Consider the following 19194-nt stretch of genomic DNA (forward strand, 5'->3'; position numbering starts at 1 on the left):
CCCATTTTCACAGGGCAGTCTCCCGGCTAACCCTAAACACCTTCCCGTCCAGCTACTGCGCAGGCGCAGAGGCTCGGCCTTTCGGCGAGAACCGCGGAGCCTTCTGGGGATTGGAGTTCTGTATTGCGCGTGCGCAGTGTGGCCCAGCGGGTTTCTCCCTGCTTCCGACTCCATTTCCCAGAATCTACACTCGTCACGTGTGAACTAATGCACAGCACAGTGCATTGTGGGAATGGCATTGCCAGAAAAGTAAACGTGAGGCGGCCTCCGGTCGGGCTCCTGAGGCACTACTTCCACGCGGGTTTGGGGCGGCAGCGCGAGGGGCCGAGAGCGTGAGTGCAGGGAGGGAGCGCGCACGCGCGGTGCGGCCCCCCAGAGGGAGGGGCGGTTGCGCATGCGTCCTCCGACTTCATCGCCCCTGCCTAGGCATTGATGGTTGAGTCCGAGGGTGGGGGGAGGATGCGTGGGAGGGTCCACTCGTGGGAGTGTGCGCATGTGCGAAAAGATGTCTGAAGTGTTTGAGGGTGCGAGGCACGCTCGTGTGTGCAGGTGGGGGTGTGCCCACGCGTGCCCGTCTTCCGCTGTGTCGCCACCCGTGGTCTCTCCACAGCAGGAGCTCCCCCTCCCTGCCTCGCCCAAGGATCCTCCCTCCTTCTCTGCCCCTTGAGTCGGGATGTGAGCCCTCCCTCTCCACGCGGGTCACGCCCCACGTCCCCCTCGGGGCCATCCCTCAGTGTCTGTGTCCTGGTGAACGCCCGTCTTTACGGAGTTGGACTTTGTTTTTTCCAGTAAAGGGTTTTTCTTATTAACCCATCCTTCCCAGCGTCGCCCCTCCCATTAACCAGATTTAGGGAAATCAATCCCCACGCTCACAGCCCGTGAGCCCTGCGCGCGTGTCTTCACCCCCTGGGGAGTGCGTGGGCACGGCCGTCACGGCCGGTTGTCCTCCGTGGGCCCCCCAGCTTCCAACGTGGCCCCCAGGAAGAGCTGGCCCGAGTGCTGCGGTCCCCACCGAGCCTCTGCCTCTGCCGCTCATGGTTGGGGCGTTCCCGTCCTGCCGCTGGCCAAGGTCCTGATCGGTGCCGGGCAGGTTCCCTGCTTCACACCTTCTGCCGCGCCCTCTTCCCCTCTGCCTCTGCCGCTCATGGCTGGGGCGTTCCCGGCCTGCCGCCGCTGGCCAAGGTCCTGATCGTCCCGGGCAGGTTCCCTGCTTCACACCTTCTGCCGCGCCCTCTTCCCCTCTGGCTGCCACATCGGTGAATAAGGGGGAGAACTTCCAAGCTGCTTTAATTTGCACTTCTCCAATTATTAGTGATTTTGAGCATTTTTATATGGTTGTTGATAAGGAAATGGATAAGCATCCCTTAGATGGGTGCGATGTGCCAGAAATTGGGCTAAGCAAATTACAAATATTGTCTCATTCATCTCTGTTGGGAGCTATTCTTATTCCCATTTTACAGTTTGAGAAAGGGATGCACACCGAGGTTAGGTGCCCAGGGTCACACAGCAGCCAAGTGTCTGAGGCTGGACTCTGGTCTTCCTAACTACAGCCCCACGGGCTCTATCACCAGGGCACCACCCAGCAGCCACTGCTGAAAGCTCAGATTTCTTCCTTTGAAAATTGCCCATGAATATTCTTTGACCATCATCTGTTGGGATTATTTAATGGCTCTTATTTTTATGTATCTTAATACGTTCTTTAAATATCTTAGAAATCTGACATTTTTCAGAGAAACGTATTGTGAAGATTTTCTCCCACTAAACCTATTTCTTTTCTAATTTTAACAATGTTCCATTTATGCTATAACTTTTAAGTTTTATATAATCATATGTCCTTTTTATATTGTGGGAACCTATCACTTGCTTAGTTCTGTACTACTCACCAGCTATAAATTTACAGGATAATTTTTTCCTTCCTCCTGTGATTTATTTTTGATGTTACTTTTCATATGTAAGTCCTGTAGACATTTGGAGCTTAGAAGGTGTTGGTCTAAGCCTACTGCATGCCAGACTGCTTTCCAATTTTGACAGCAGTTTTTGTCAAATAGTGAATCCTTCCCACAGAACTGGGGTCTTTGGATTTATCAAACTATACTACCATATTTATTAACTTCTCAATGTTGTATACCTAATCTGTTCCACTGATCCACTCTTTCTCTTTTTAAAACAGCTCCAAATTGTTTTAATGACTACTACTTTGTAATACAGTTTGAGATCTAGTACTGATAGATACTATCCCCCCCATTCCTTTCCATTTTTAAAAAAAATTACCCTTAAGATCCATTCTTTCTATTCCTCTCTAAGGAATATTGTTTTTCTAAGATGTGCATTTCTTTAGGAAGTTTGGTACATCTCTGAAGAAGTAAATTAGTTAGTCTTGTCATTTTTTTGTATAGCATTGGCTCACCCAACCCATGAGCAATTAATATTTCTCCAATGATTTATCTCTGTCTTCATTTCTGCAAAGAAAAGTGTATAATAGTTAAGATTCATATAATCCCTAGGTACCTACACTTCCAAGTATCTTAAAACCTCTATGGTTGTTTGGAATTGAATTTCCTTTTCTAGCTCTTCTTGCTGGTTCTTCTTGCTCTTCTTGTTGGTTCTAAGTAGGAATGCTGGTGATTTATGTGGATTTGTCTTATGACCTGAAACTTTGCTGAAATTATTATTTCAATTCATGTTTGGTTGATTCTAGAGTTCTCTAAATACACTATCTTCTCATGTGGAAAAAGCAATAATCTTGTTTCTTCTTATTCCCTCAATTTCTTTTTCTTTTTGCTACAACTAGCATTCCTAATACTGTGTTTAGTAACAGTGATGATAAAGGGATCTTTGCTTTACCCTTCATCTTATGGAAAGGCCTATAACTTTTCTCCCTTACATACAATGTTTGTTTTTGGATTTAGCCAAATGCTATTTACGTGCTATATTAAGGAAAGGTCCATCTATGCCGATGATTTCTAGAGTTTTTAATAGACACGAGTGTCAGATTTTGTCAAAAATCCTTTTCAGCACCAGTGACATTATATGATTTTTATTATTAATATTAATTATTTTTTACATATATATTTATTATTAACTTGCTGTTATTTTTATAGTCTTTCTTACATTGAACTAACCTACTACATTCTTGATATAAATCCAACCAGGTCATACCAGGCACATGTTTGTCCATTCAGAGTGTCCTTTTTTACTGGTCTTTATTCATGACATTTTCCCCGCCTCTGTGTCAGCGCCTGGCTGTCCCTCAGGCCTCAGAATCTTTAGTGTCTACAAGGCTCAGGTAACCACTGTGTTTCACAGAAGACTTTCTTCAACCTTCAGCTGTTTGTGCCCAATATTACCTTCTCTTTGTTCTGTGTACATCTATATACATACCTGTTGTCTTGCCGGGCTGGACTGTAAGCTTCTGGAAGGCAGAGACTATTTTCACTTCCATCTTTGTACATGATCGTCGCTCAGTTGTTTCAGTCATATCTGACTCTTTGTGACCCCCTGTCTGGGTTTTCTTGACAAAGATAGGGGAGTGATTCGCCATTTCTTTCTTCAGTTCATTTTACAGATGAGGAAACAAGTGACTTGTCCAGGGTCATACAGCTAGTAAGTGTCTGAATCTTTATTTGAACTCAGGGCTTCCTGACTCCAGAATCCGCACTCGTGCCCTCTAGCTACCCATTGTATCTAAAACAACTAGTATTGAGATTGGCCCATAGTAGGTCCATGATAAATCCTTGTTGGTGGATCTGATATATGTGCATCTAAGTATAAATGAGAGAGTGGGTGATGCCCCTGTGTGTATGCCTCTAAAGCAGGGAACTTATGGCCTTGAGGATACATGTGACCCTCTGGGTTTTCAAGTGTAATCCAAATCAGTCAAAGTGTCACACTTGAGGACCTAGAGGGCCACATGTGGCCTCGAGGCCATAGGTTCCACACCCCTGCTCTAAAGGTTTGATGTGAATGTGAGAGTATACTTGTCCAATGTGCATAAGTCTGTGTATCGGCCAGCTACCCTACCCCACCTCTGTTTCTGCCTGGCAGCTCCAGCTGAGACAGGGAAAGACACCTCAACAATTTTTTCTCCTTTGATATCTTTGGCCACCTTGTTTTACAGGGTAGTATGTGGTCCTGGGGATTTGGCTGGTATGGGCAAAGAGGGACCAATAGGTAAAACTTATGAATTTAAAAGACTTTGCCTCAAGTCACATTTTCTTAAAGTTCTGGATCTCACTAGTGCAGCACCAAGTTGTGAGAATGGGATCCAATTGGAAAGGTGCTTTTATAGCCAAGAACATAAGACTGCTCCATATTTTAGAGGAAAGGAAAGAGTTTGATTAAAAGGAACTAAAAATTTATATTTTTAAAATAAAGTTTGGCTAACTTAAATTTAAATTACAGTTTAGTTAACTTGTAGTTTCTCTAGTTTGATGAACATAAATGTCCATTATTTTTAAGCATTCAGCAGATGTTATCCTCCAAAAAGAAGTTTCCCTCCATGTTAACTTAATGTCATCTGGGGGAATGGAGAAGTCCTTCATGAATAGCTCTTGGTCCATTTCTGTGGCCCTCAAATTCATCACCAGATGGCCGGCCTTCTGGTACTTGCTGATTAGCAGGAGCTCCTAAGTCCTAAATTCCCATAGTGGGACACACACAGTCTTTTCCTTAATGTTTCTTTAATGATAGAAATTAATTTCATATTTATACATTCAGGGACTATGGCTGACTCAGAAGACCCTGAGTTATGATGTGTGATTATGATATCTTGGCCTCTCCTGCTGCTACCATCTTTTCTTTGGTATGAGTAGCTCTTGTACTTGGTATGAGTAATTCAAGGTGCCAGTGAGGGCCCTTTGGAGGCTTAGCCTTCAATACCAGTTGGATAGTTACATTGATCTGGGCCCAAGAATGAAGGTCCCAGTTAAAGTAATCTTGTTTTTGAGTCCCCAGGTCCCAGCTTTCCCAGAAGGTGAAGGTCTTGAAGAATATCCCCAGGAAAAGGAATCCAACTAGGGGAAGACTCCTGCCCTGAAGCCTACCACAGCTTTAAGGCAGTACTTGATGGGAAGAAACTAATGATTCAGTGATTTCTGCTTATCCCATATGGACAGAAAGGACAGGAGTGAAGCCAGAGTCAGGTCAGGTACCATGGAGGACTTGGCCCTAATGCTTGGGGAGAGAGGTAAGAATTACAGAAGTGTTGGGGTTTTGGAATCTTGCCCAAATAGGAAAGCTTCCTCAAGCGAGCATTCTTGGAGGAGTAGTCTAAGAGGGCAAGGATGAGTAAGTGCAACAGCAGCTAAACTCATTTCCATCACTTCACACCAACATTCTCTGGCTTCTGATGTGGTTTTTTTAATCAGTCAGTCAAAAGTTGTTAAGCATTTTTGGTATTGTTGAGTTGTTTCATTTGTACCCAAATCTTTGTGACACTGTGCCACCTAGCTGACATACTTTACATATATAGATAGATAGATAGATAGATATAGATATAGATATAGATATGTTCATCCTTCGTTGCCAAAGAAGACCATGTCATCAGAGAAATAATGACATGACTTGCACTTGACTTTGTTTTGAGTGAGGAAGGGCTGTGCAGGTCACCAGCCTCCCTTCTCCTTCAGAGCCATCTGAATCCAGTGACCAGAGATTCATCAGGATGACTGGAGATGACCCAGGATGAGGCAGTTGGGGTTAAGGGACTTGCCCCAGGTCACACAGCTAGTGAGTGTCAAGTGTCTGAAGTGAGATTTGAACTCAGGTCCTCATGACTCCTGCACTGGTGCTCTATCCACTGCACCACCTAACTGCCCCTCATACTTTACATAAAGTCCCTACAAAAGGCAGAATGAATATTCAATATACCTACTCAAAACACAGTTTCATGACTTTGTCCAGCAACCACTGGCACCTTGCGGGTAACAGAGTAAACATAGATGGAGGAGGGTCTAGTGTGAGATTGACTGCAGAAATGGTGGGAGGTAAGGGAGGCCTGGGAAACTACATCTGTACAATGATCTCTTCCTCCTCCTCCAGACTCTGTGCTTCTTCAAGGCCAGATCAGAGAAAAAGAGGAGACAATGACTTTTGGGTTCCTTACAACCAAACTCCAGGTAAGTTCAAGTTTCTTCTCCTGCCTGTGCATCATCTCATACCATCCTTTTTTTCAATGTATAGACATACTTCTTTCCCTTCTTGGGACTTGCAACTCAATTTTTCTCTCCCAGAAGTCTCTGATCATTCTCATTGATGATAGAGAGTTTGAAAGACCTTAGAGTTTGAATGATGCATTTTAGAATGAATGTGTATAATTTGATAAGGATCATAATCCACCCTCCTCCACATGATCCTTCTCAAAATGCTTGGACAGGGACTACCATGTCCCCCTGAGCCTTCTTTTCTCCAGACTGAACACACTCAATTTCAGGAGTTTTTTAAATTATTATAGTACCAGGTGAACAGTGGGAGTTATGTATCCAAATATAAGCCAAGAATTTGGACTTGATGACTTCAAGGGTCCTTTCTAACTCGGGAGATTTTTCTTTCAACTTAATTTAATAGACATTGGGGGTACAGAAATGAAAATGAAATGATCCCTGCCCTCAACGAGCTCACATTACTTATATCTGAACAAGAGATAAGAGAAAGAAGACAAGAGTCCAAGGACGAGATCCATCCAAGAGGAGAGAGATGGGTCAGCAAAAGATGCCCCTGAAGGCCTCTGCAGGTCCCTGCCATGTTCAGGTTCAGGCCTCACATTCTAGGAAGTCCATGGACAGGCAGAGTGTATACAGAGAGGTTGCGCAGGATTCCTGCAAAGAGGCTCAAGTCCATGTCATGTAAGGCTCTTTTGAAGGAAGCATGGAGACTGAGATTGGAGGAGGGCTTAGGGAGGACTTGATATGAGCTCCAAAGATTGAAAGGTGGTCCTGAGGAGAAAGGAATGGTAGTGCTCTGCATGGCCCCAGAGGGCAAAAGTAAGAGAACCATGTCATTATTGTAAAAGGTCTGAAAATAGGCTTCATGGGAGGAAAGACTTCCTAAAATTAAGAGCTATCAAAAAGTGGGGTGGAAGAATCAAAGGGTTCCCTCTCCTTAGAGGTCTTCAAACAAAGGCTGGATGATGACTTGTCAGAGATTCGGTATGGGGGATTCTCATTTGACTGTGGGCTGGAAAGAGACCTCGGAGGTTCCTTACTACTCTGTAACTGTGAGCAATATCACCTCCCAAAATAGCAATAAACACTGGGGGGAAAACTTTCATCAGGAAACTCTAGATGAGGCCAAATTAAGCCAGATCTTCCGGGATGAAGCTGCAATGAGGACCACAAACAACTTGGGAAACATCACTTGAGATTTCACAGCAATCTCTCTTCACCATCAATAACATGAGAGCTACCATGTTTGTACTCTTGCATAGCAATCTCTCATGTGCTCCTTGAGGGAAGTAGAAATGACTCCACGGAAAACAGGAAGAGTGTCTGGAACAGGCTGATTCCAGACCAAGGAGGTTCCTGTCAGAAGCTGTACAGTCAGATGCTTAGGAAGGGGCGAGGGATGTTGTTACTTCTTTAAATATCCTTCAGAAAGATTTCAATAGCTCCTTATTCCCGTATCTCCACAAAATTCTCAAGAGAAGAACTTACACTTGGAACAGTAGTATCCTCAATGTAAGTATGAGCAGGAAACAGGCAGTTTTGCAAATAGTATTCTACAGCACACCTCCAGCTGACAATCAAGGCAATTGAGGGAAAGGTTCAAAGAAGAGATTACATTGGGTTGATGTGTAATTCTCCTCCATCAGTATATCTGCTTGATAGAACTATGGCAGAGATAACTTTGTCAGATTAAGTCCTGAATTTTTGTATCAAGGAAGCCTTAAAACAGAGGCTGAAGTCACCACTGTCATGGAAGATGGTCTAGTTCATTTTGAAGAGGAGTTCTCTCAGGGAAGTTTCCCTAGACTCCTGTTTAAGTAGGTCACTGCTCTGATTCCTCAAACCCATCGCATTATTGAGCCTCCTAAAAGAGACTGTAAGGACTCAACAGAATGTGGCCTTGTTATCCCCAAAAGGAAAATCAAGGCATTGAAGAATATATGTGGTTGTATGGACTGAACATGTATCTCTTGGATGCACTGTACAAATGGGAAATGACCTGAATGCAGAACTGGAAGAAAGTAGGGTCTGGGACACTGGGCAGCACCTTGACTGACCCCTAGCTTCAGCCTGGAACAGAAGCCAAACTTTCAACACATTGTCTTTCTGGTGGTCTTTATGGTGAATGATGGGACTCTGCCATCTCAGAGTGTGGCTCAGGTAAAGAACAGCAAAGAGATGTGTGGGGATTGGACTGCAGCAGATGATGGGATCAAGAACTCTATGCAAACCACCACAAGAAATATTTTTTTTAAAGTATGGCCATACAGTGAGATGGGCCAGTTATGGAGGGTCAGTGAAGACTGAGACCGAATGAAGACAAAGAGAAGAGACCAAGAGGAGGCCGCTTGTGTGTTGGCTGAAGTCCCTCGGGAAGTTGTTCTGGGATGTTGTAAATGGGACCACAGAAATTGCAAAGGGAAAGGAGCTATGGTCTTCGTTCTTGGGCAGAGCACTCTCACTAAAAAGGTTACAGTCCAAGAAAGCATTGGAAACTATAGTTCACTGGAACTTGCCATGATTCTCTGCACATTGTAGGTTATACTAACACAGCAGGTAGAAATGAATTCCAGGTCTCCATAGTACAAAGGGAGTTGTTGTTGTTGTTGTTGTTGTTGTTGTTGTTGTTGTTGTTGTGTGTGTGTGTGTGAGAGAGAGAGAGAGAGAGAAAGAGACACAGAGAGAGACAGAGAGAGAGAGACAGAGAAACAGAGAGACAAAGAGAATCAGAGGCAGAGAGAGAATGTGAGAATTAGCAGTTGGGAATTAGAACTCCTAACATGACATCCCATTTGTAGGATTCTGCCTTCTAAGTGACTGTGGACTGGGGGTGGAGAATGATTACATTTCTTGGTGACATCACCAATGGTGCCATTGCTATCCAACCATGGATGGCCACTGGGTCTGTTGTATGGTTTGGGGCTTTAGGAGCAGAGGTATATATTTCTTGGGCTTCATTTGTAGGATTTGTTAGTGCCCTCAAAGAAAGCAATCTTCATGTAGCCTAGTACAAAGAAAGACACATAGTGATCAAGAAACAGTCCCTGGCTAAGCAATTGTGTGTTTGATTCAGGAATCAGTGACATTCAAGGACGTGGCTGTGGACTTCACCCAGGAAGAGTGGAGATGCTTGGATCTTGCCCAGAAGGCCCTGTACAGAGATGTGACATTGGAGACCTATGAGAACCTTGTCTCCCTCGGTAAGTGCAGCTGCCCTGTATACAACTCAGCTTGGCTTTGCAGATCCTCTCCCTGCAGACTGTCAGAGGTCTGAAATGCTGAGCTGAATGTTGGCTTGTGGTACAAGAATATTTGAAATTATGTGTCTGAGGAATCCCAAGTTCTTTATAGCCAATAAGAATATTTATTTGGTATTCCCAGGTGAAAGGTCTTTGCTTTTTACAAGTGGAAATCCCCTTAGCTTCCTTGCACTGACCCTGAGGTTACAGCTTCCTTTCTCCCTGGATCGTCAGATGAAGGATTCCCAAGAGAATCAGTAGACTTTTAGTAATGTTAATGAAATAAGAAGATCTTCCCAGTCCATTAATAGACCTCTGTGACCTGCTTTGAGCTCTGGCCCAGCTCACAGCTCCCATATGGCCTGAGTCACATGGAGCCCATTGTGGGAGGAGCTTGCCCAAAGGAAGAAGAGTGGGAGGAGCTTGCCCAACAGAATTTTAAGTGAAATCGAATGTTGTGGAGAGAGAAGCAATCATGAGCAGGTAGAGGGAGGAATTCTGCCTAGGAGAACTTGTTTGTGGGGAGGTGGTGGAACTCAAAGTTTTAAAAAATGAATGTTAAAAATTCTCTAAAAAAAAATAAAGTCCCAGCTACAATGGTCAGCATCTCTGACCAACAACAGAATGAGTAGATTCCTGAGCCAAAGCACAGTGGACACTGGTAGGGGCAGTGGGGAAAGCAGGCCCAGGGAAGCCCTTTTTTACTGTGATCTAAAACTGATAGAAGAGTCAACAAACATTTATTAAGTGCCTGCTAAATGTTAGGGGTATAGATATGAAAGACACTCTCTGCCCTCCAGGAGCTTTTAGTCTAACACAAAAGGAAGCTGAAAGTGGGGAGGGAAAGGTACTGGGCCAGGGGGCATGATGGAGTCCTGTCCAAAGGAATGACCTTGGTGGGAAATGAGGAGATGCCTGGCTGGCGAGCCCTCTTTAAAGAGAGACTTTGGAAGTTCTTTGCTCTGCCTTCCCTCCCACCAAGGTGTGAGTACCAAGGCTGATGCAGTCTCAAAGAATGACGAATTTTCTAATGATGAGCTTCATGTGCCAGGTCAGCCTGATAATGCCTAGCCTCACCTTCACTTCTGGGCATTTTAAATCTATATGTGTATATGCTGTTCCCTCAATAGAATGGATGCCCTTTGTGAGTGACCGCTGCATTTTTGCCTTCACATCCCCAATACATAGCATAGTATCTACCCCATAATTGGTACTTAATTAATGCCTGCTGATTTAATGAGATACTTGAATCTCAGCTGAAATAAATGGAAAGATCTTCTCTTAGCAAAGAGTGGGTCAAATGAAATAATTTTCTCTGTGAGTATAATTTTGATCTTTGACCCATATTTAAATGGAACTGTGATTTGGAAATTTGGTCCAGTGATTGTAACTCCCCCTGCCTAACCATCTTGTATCATGTTTGTTCATGTCATCCTATATGTTCTATGGGAGAGGGGAGCAGGAGGATTTCTGCCCACCATTCTGGGGCCTTTCTACAGACCCTCCTCCTTTTTCCTGACATTCTGAGGGTACCATTGAGAAGACTCAGATTTTCCACCTATCATTTCTTGTCTTCACCACATGATCAGCTCGTCTTCTCTTCCAATCATACATGTCCTGGATGATCTTTTTTTATTACTGTTTTTAGAACATTGTTTGGATCATCGATATATGTTGTGGCCTGCTTACACCCATGACTTGCCTCTCTTTTGCCCTCAGGGAGATACTAAGTTTTAATTCTTTGGAGACTCTTATAGTCCTGTCTCATGGCCATACTGACAAAAGATTAGTTTTTATTAGTTGGGCCTTTGTTTTCAGAGGGGTAGTTTGGGTTCATCAAAGGAGCTCTGCAGGTTCTCGAAGGCAGCTAAACCCACTCTCCATATCCAATAGCCAAAGGTGGACACCAAAGGAGTGATGGAGATCCGCCAGAGAGTCCAAGTTGGAGAGTAATTCTCTGGGGCAGGGGGGCCCACCAGGGACTTCTCCTGCAGTGATACCGTTTAGGCTGCATCAAGCCCTGGAACATTGTGTTGCTTTCAGGAAAAGATCTGTAAGCAATCAATAGTTTGGTCTGCACATCTACACAGGAAAAACCAAGTAGGTGGAGATTTTCTAAGGTCCAGCTTACAACCAGGAGATCCTATAAAGCCTATCCACAAGTGTGTGTGTGTGTGTGTGTGTGTGTGTGTGTGTGTGTGTGTGTGTATGTGTGTGTGTGTATTTATGATAACTGAAGGAATGAAATTCATTCTGCATCATTCTACAATTGATTCTATGCCTCCTTTTATATGATTGGTCAAGCCCCATTGCTTTGTCTCTTTGCCTGCGAGCTAAGCTTAGAAGTTCATTGTTCTATTCTCACCTAAAAGAAATCTGTTATCCTTGACTGATGCAGGTGGACAGAGAGACCATCTCCAACTTTGCAGACAGACTCAAATAATGAACATTTTTTGGTGACAAGAGTTCAGTTTCCCCTCTTAGTTCAAAGAACATTTGTTATCGTTCATGCCTTCAGCTCCTGAAAAATTCCTCTTGTTGAAGAAGGTAATAAGGTAACCTGGTACATTTCCACAAGATCATCCTTGCCTGTCCTTGTACATTTAAGGACAGTCTTATCTCCCTCCTAGGAGCCAGGGTTTGTGCTCTCTTTAGTCCATTATTAATAGTCTCAGAATGCAGGTGGGTCCCATAAGTCAACCAATCATTTCTCTATGACAGAAATGTACGTGTTAGCCCACTCTTCTTCATGTAACCAATCATGTTGTCCTCACCTCCATGAGGCTGACAGCTCTATAACCAATTGTATTATTTACCTCATCTACCCTTTCTGTTCTTTATTTTGTGCTTATAAAAAGGAGCCGTGCCTCTTGCTCTGGGTCATTGGCCTAATTGAAAGCGATTTGACTTACTTTATTTACAAGTTCATTCCCTGCTAGGAAACTGATAAAGCTCAGAATTCTACACCTTAGTTTACCTTTATTAAATTCTGTTGAGTCATAAGTATGTACATCAGGTCAGATCCAAGTGGACAAGATGGTAGGACCAAAATTGTTCTTTATACTCGCTTAGAATACAAAACAGGATTTGCTTCAGAGATCAGTTGTAATAACCTTGGGACATTTTAGTTGCCTGATTTTCCTTTCATAGAATTGAATTCTTAGTTTTCTGTCCCCAGCCCTAACTCGTTTCTGTCCCTGTGTGTAGGAATCCCTGTTTCAAAACTGGATGTGGTCTCCTTGTTGGAGAAAGGAGAAGCAACATGGATGCCTAAGGGAGAAGACCCAGGATGCCTTTGTCTAGGTGGGTGTCACTGCCAGCCTCTCCCCAGTCTGTTCTGGCTCTGTGCTCTGAGGAATGGACTTGGATTTGTTCTTATCAGTTTTAGCCTTACTGGTTTAGTCTGCTGGGATCTCCTCGAATTATAATCTTATTTATATTGTCAGTCATTCCTTCCAGCTTTGTGTCATTTACAGATTTCAGTACGCTGCCATATGTCCCTTCATTCAATTTATTGATAAAGTCTTTATGAAAAAGAAACATCTCACTGTATAATGATGTCCTTAATTTATTAACTTTCAGTATAGCATATTTAGTATTTTGTCATTAAAAATTTTTTTTTGTAGAAAAACCTTGTGCAAGCTGAATTGATTTCCTGCTATGTCAAGTCTTTCTCCTTGACTGCGTTTAAAATAATCTTGTCAAAATCTTATTGTAGGGGTAGCTAGGTGGCACAGGAGATAGAGTGCCAGACCTGAAGTCAGGAAGATTCATCTTCCTGAGTTCAAATCTCACCCCAGACACTTACTAGCTGTGCGACTCTGAGCAAGTCACTTGATCTTGTTTGCCTCAATGTCCACATCTGTAAAATGAGCTAGAAAAAGAAATGGAAGAACACTCCAATATCTTTGCCCAGAAAACCACCAAAAGTGGTCATGAAGAGTTGGACACAATTGAAATGAGTGAACAACAAAATTTTATCATAGATTGATAATACCAGGTCTGAACGAGTTGAATTTTATGTTGACCTTCTCCCCTCTCTCACCCAGTAATCAGTAAACTCTGTTAAATATACAGTAACCTAAAACTCTGTTGATTGTATTTTTTCATAATTTTTGAGAAACCCCATAATTAAGTTTTCCCAAATGCCCAGTTTTAAGATATATGACTTTTGTTTGCATAGATTTCAAGTTGGTTAAATTTGCAGTCAGGTAATTCTCTGAGCTAGTTTTTGTTCTTTCTCCATGGCTTTCTACTATTCTGTCCTGTAGAAGATATTTCTGTTTTTAATTTAGTATTGCTTTTCATGACATATCTAAGTACATTCAATGCCCTGGAAGGTAATGTACTTTATTCAGGGTAGGTAGGTTCTCTGTTAATATTTCTTACCTGTCTTTTTCTTCAGTTCCTGAAAACAGTCCTGAAAACAGTACCTGGTCCAAATTAAGTATCATTCTTGTTAGGAGAGACAGAAACTAGAACAATTCCTCTAAAGAAGATTGTTTTGTCTCAGCACAGCAAGGAATGGCTACTGACATTTTCTTGGTTTCTTTCAGATTCCTTTAGTGAAGACACCAGGTCTGAAGTCAAGGACTTAAACATGGTGCAGAACATTTGCATGGGGGCATCCTCTGGGAAAAGGTTGCCAAAGGGTGTGGTCTGGCATGATAATACAGAAGAAGCCAGGGAATGCGATATGAATTTAGAGAAACAGAAGAGACCATCCAGAGAAGTCACTATTCACAGAACAACTCTGAATAATGTGAATGTGCCTCAGTGTACAACATCTGGGAAGAGTTTAAGTCTGGGGCCAATCTTTGTTGCACTGTGGAAAGAGACTATGGAGAAAAGTCTGGATAAATATAAGACAGTTGGAAAGAACTTGAGGGATTTTTCAGACCTAATTACATATAATACACTCTCTTTAGAGAAGAACTTTTCTAAGTACACCAAACGCAAGAAACTTTTCAGGTACCACTCGAGCCTATTTAAATTTCATAGAACAGATGCTAGAGAAAAGCTGCATGAACAGAGTGAATGTGGAAAAGTATTTAGAAGATCAAATCTTACTGAAAATCAGAGAATTCCTATTGGAGAGAAATATTATGACTATAATAAATATGGAAAAGGTTATATCCACAAAGGAAGTTTGACTGAACTTAAGATCAGTCATGCTAAAATGAAACCTTTTAAATGTAATGAATGTGGAAAAGCCTTTAGCCTGAGATCCAACCTTATTACCCATCAAAAAACTCATTCTGGAGAAAAACTCTTTGATTGCAATGAATGTGGGAAAGCCTTTAGTCGGAGGGGAAACCTGATTGCACATCAGAGAACTCATAATGGAGAGAAACCTTTTGTATGTAATGAATGTGGAAAAAGCTTCAGCCAGAGAGGAAACCTTATTGCACATCATCGAACTCATACTGGAGAGAAATCATTTCCATGTAATGAATGTGGAAAAAGCTTCATTCATAGGGTTAACCTTATTACTCATCAGAGAACTCATACAGGAGAGAAACCCTTTGCATGTCATGAATGTAGGAAAGGCTTTAGTCATAGGGGAAACCTTATCACTCATCTGAGAACTCATACTAGAGAGAAACCCTTTGAATGTAGTGAGTGTGAGAAAGCCTTCAGGTTTAGGGGAAGCCTTATTAGACACCAGAGAACTCATACTGGAGAGAAACCTTTTGCATGTAGCGTATGTGGGAAAGCCTTCAACCACATGGGATACCTCATTGATCATCAGAGAATTCATACTGGAGAGAAACCCTTTGAATGTAATGAATGTGGGAAAGGCTTCAGCAAGAGAGGATACCTCATTTGTCATCAAGGAATTCATACTGGAGAGAAGCCCTTTAAATGTAATGAATGTGGAAAAGCCTTCAGCCAGAGAGGAAACCTTATTGCACATCAGAGAACTCACACTGGAGAGAAACCCTTTGCATGTAAGGAATGTGGAAAAGGTTTCAGCAGGAGGGAAAATCTTACCAGTCATCAGAGAGTTCATACTGGGGAGAAACCCTTTGTATGTAATGAATGTGGGAAATCCTTTACTCAGAGAACAAGTCTCATTACTCATCAGCGAATTCATACTGGAGAGAAACCCTTTGTGTGCAAGGAATGTGGGAAATCATTCAGCCACAGAGATTCCCTCACTTATCATCAAAGAACTCACACTGGAGAAAAACCTTTTGAATGTAATGAGTGTGGAAAGGCCTTCACCCAGAGGGCAAGCCTTATTACTCATAAGAGGACTCATACAGGAGAGAAACCCTTTATATGTAATGAATGTGGGAAAGCCTTCAGCCACCGAGTATCTCTCACTTGTCATCAAAGAACTCATAATGGAGAAAAACCCTTTGAATGTCAGGAATGTGGGAAAACCTGTAGCCAGAAAGCAAACCTTATTACCCACCAGAGAACTCATATAAGAGAGAAACCCTTTGCATGTAATGAATGTGGGAAAGGCTTCAGTAGGAGGTCTAACCTTATCACCCATGAGAAAAGCCATACTGGAAAAAAACAGCAGTTGATGAAATAGGTTTCAGACAGGAAATGCACCTTCACAGCCACGAAAGAATTCATATGACTCTGACACCTTCAACCAGAAGGGTCATCTTTCCTTTCTAAAATACCTGATTGTGGCTCTTTTTGTTTTTCATACCACCTGCATTTAAACTACGCCTTTCCACCTCCGTCAAAGAAATAGCGCTTAGTTTGCAAAAGTCCAGCAAAACAAACCAACGCATTAAAAAACTGACATTGTATGCACTGTTCCTCACCCCCAGTCCACCATCTTTATAAAGAACAAGGGGTGGAGTAGGGTAGTCTTTTCTCAGAATTTGGTTTTACTTTTATCTCTTCTGCATTCTGATTTCTAATTTATTGTTTTCTCTAATCTTCAGTATTTTCTTCATTGTACTTATTTTGTTGGTTTTAAGTTTTAAAATTTTTTTAATTCACATTTTGTTCATTAATCCCCTTTTTATATTTTTATTAACATATGGTTTTAGAGAAATAAGTTTTCCTTTTGAAGCCTGCTTTAGCCGCATCCCAGAAATTTTGGAATATTATCTCATTTTTACCATTGTCTTTAAAGCTGTTACTGTTTCTTTGATTTGGTCTTTGACCCAGTCATTATTTAGCATTTCAGTATTAAGTTTCCATTGTTGTGCTGCCCAAATTGATTACTTTTTCATTGTATTATCTTCTGTGAAGAATGTAGTTAGTATTTCTGATATTTTCAAAATTTGCTTGCAGTATCTCTGTGTCCAGAGGCATGGTCTGTTTTTGTAGAGGTGCTATTTGGTGCTTAGAAATAATGTATATTTAAATATACATGTATACATTTGACATACATTTAGAAGCTATAAATCTTTTAGCTCTAAATTTACCAACAGTTTGTTTAATTTATCTTTTTTCTTCTGTCAGTTTGTCCAGTGTTGAGAGGAAGATTATAGTCTTCTGCTATTTATTGTGTTCCAATCTATGTCTTGCCATTCAGTTAATTTTTCTTTTGATATGCCATTTGGTACATATATGTTGAATATGGGCATTGATTAATTATCTATGGTTCCTTTAGGCATAATATAATTTCCTTATTTATCTCTTGGGATTGTGTATTTTTACTTTTACTTAGTGTGGTAGCATAGTTGTAATTCCAGCTTTTTGTATTCACCCAATGCAGAGTAAATTTTACTCCAGCCTCTCATTTTGTTTTTGCGTGGAACACACCCCCTGGATTATGGGGCTTTGTTTTCCTAGCCATTCTGACACTTGCATTTTATTTGATTTAGTTCATTGGTGTCCTTCTCACATACAAACAAGGGCCACTACTCTATAGATAAGAATTCCTGGGGGCCATATACCAACTTAGTTTTATAATGTAATGTTATCTATGTTATATTAAGTTTTTATTTATTTTGCTAAATTTTTCCCAATTATATGTTAATCTGATTTGGACTGCACAGAGTGTCATGGACCACATGTTTGATACCTCTGGTTTTTATTTTATTTTATTTTTTATTTATTTTGCTAAATTTTTCCCAATTATATGTTAATCTGATTTGGACTGCACAGAGTGTCATGGACCACATGTTTAATACCTCTGGTTTAGTCCATTCACATACAAAATTATAGGTTAGATTTTTAAAATCTTCCTCTTTTAAGTCACTACTTTATCTCTAGGATTAATTTTTATTAAACTATTTTGATGTGATTGTATTCTTTCTTCCCATTCTTGTTCCTATTGATCAATCCTTTTTGTAGATTTGGAGGTTTAATTAATTTACTGTTTTTTCCTTCCTTTTATTTATTTAGATATCTGTTTCTTCCCCTTTTTTGTCTCCTATCTTTCCCTTCTCAATGAAAAAGTCACAATGAGTCATTTTTCCAGTCTAGGAGAGCTTAGGAAGAGAGAGAGGTCTACAAACATTGGGGCACAGGCTGACCAGGCGTGGGAAAGAAGGTAGATGTAGAGTATTCCAGAGCTCAGAGCATCAGGGCAGGAAGGACTGCAGAAGGAGGTCCCAGGGGATCCCTGAACTACAGCTCACTGCAAGAATGTGTGCCATCAGGCAGCTCTGCCCAGTCATGAGTCACTGATTCAGGGCCCAGAGAGGTGGTCAGAGGGAGTGTGGGCCCATCCTAAGCTGTGTACTGAGCAAAGGATAAGTTCTAGGAACATGTAAGTGTTGACCTAGGGGAAGAGCAGCAGCAACTCAGTTCTAGTCTTTTGTCTAATGCATCAGCCAACAGTGAAACAATCAGGGAAGGACTGACCAAGGGGGAGTCAGCACAAACCTCCTGACAGATAACAGTGACTACATCCATCAGCAGCCCACTGAAACTCAACCTCACACACAAGGTAACAGGCCCAATCCTAGGTCAGGAATTTACAGAGCTGACAAGTAGGGTGGTACCAATCTGAGAGCACTGAAAACTTGTAGGCCCCCAGAATGGGCTGTGAAAACAGCAGAAGGACATGAAAGGACATATGAGCAGGTCAAACAATCCTGCAGAAATAAGTAGAATCTGGCATGAACAAAGCCCATACTAAAGAAGAAGACATGAAGACTGAGGAAGCAAAAAAAGAGCCTGACCAGAAAGAGCTACAATGATGACAGGGAAGCTCAAGACACAAATGTAGAAGATAATGCCTTGAAAACATCTACAAAGCCTTACAGAAAAAATGCATTTTGGACACAAGCCCAATAAGAATTCCTAGAAGTTAAAGAATTAAAGATTTTAAAAATATTTCTATTTAAAGTTCTGAGTTCCATATTCTATTCCACCTTCTCTCCCTCTCCTCCCCACTTCCGGAGATGGTAAGCAATCAGATATAGGTTATATATGTGCAATTATGTAAAACATTTCCATATTCGTCATTTTGTACAAGAAGATTCAAATAAAAGGAACAAAAAAAAAGTGAAAAATAGCATGCTGTAGCCTGTATTCAATAAATACCAGTTCTTTCTCGAGGTGGATAGGATGCTTCATCATTAGTCCTTTGGGATTGTCTTAGATCACTGTATTGCTAAGTTATTCACAATTCTGCATTGAACAATATTGCTATTACTGCGTACAATAGTGCCAGGCCTAGAGGCCTGAGGGCTACCTGAGTCTTACCTTACCTATCGCAGGTCTTCGGCTGGCCAAACCGGATAAACGTATGAGAGAAGAGACTTTCCAGAGTCGAACAAGGGTTAGGCTTTATTCAGGGTCTTGGTTACATGCGCAGGGGGAACTCTTCCTGGGGAGCGAGGAATCTCCCAAGGAGGCAAAGATCT

At 41.8% G+C, this 19194-nt stretch overlaps 1 protein-coding gene across 4 annotated transcripts; it reads left to right on the plus strand.

The window, feature by feature from the left end:
* The first annotated feature begins 230 nt into the window (after positions 1–230).
* On the plus strand, positions 231–18842 carry LOC140525301 (uncharacterized). Of its 4 annotated transcripts, XM_072640556.1 has the most exons (6): positions 231–332; positions 4954–5185; positions 6040–6116; positions 9235–9361; positions 12608–12703; positions 13957–18842. In XM_072640556.1, the coding sequence occupies exons 2-6, from the start codon at positions 5107–5109 to the stop codon at positions 15945–15947; spliced, it is 2370 nt and encodes a 789-aa protein (XP_072496657.1). In that variant the 5' UTR covers positions 231–332; positions 4954–5106; the 3' UTR covers positions 15948–18842. The 4 variants fall into 4 exon arrangements, with proteins under 4 accessions (XP_072496657.1, XP_072496658.1, XP_072496660.1 ...); XM_072640557.1 differs by lacking the exon at positions 231–332 and having other exon boundaries at positions 476–5185; XM_072640559.1 differs by lacking the exons at positions 231–332; positions 4954–5185; positions 6040–6116 and adding an exon at positions 11799–11947 and having other exon boundaries at positions 9287–9361.
* Positions 18843–19194: the final 352 nt, after the last annotated feature.

This window comes from Notamacropus eugenii, chromosome 2, assembly GCF_028372415.1.
Source record: "Notamacropus eugenii isolate mMacEug1 chromosome 2, mMacEug1.pri_v2, whole genome shotgun sequence".
Taxonomy (NCBI): domain Eukaryota; kingdom Metazoa; phylum Chordata; class Mammalia; order Diprotodontia; family Macropodidae; genus Notamacropus; species Notamacropus eugenii.

What these genes read in the sequence shown, in the direction of transcription:
- LOC140525301 (XM_072640556.1), top strand. Translation starts at nt 5,107, where the DNA reads ATGGACAGAAAGGACAGGAGTGAAGCCAGAGTCAGGTCAGGTACCATG. An exon ending in CCTAATGCTTGGGGAGAGAG is followed by an intron (nt 5,186 to 6,039) that starts GTAAGAATTACA and finishes CTCCTCCTCCAG; the next exon opens with ACTCTGTGCTTCTTCAAGGC. An exon ending in CCCAGGATGCCTTTGTCTAG is followed by an intron (nt 12,704 to 13,956) that starts GTGGGTGTCACT and finishes GGTTTCTTTCAG; the next exon opens with ATTCCTTTAGTGAAGACACC.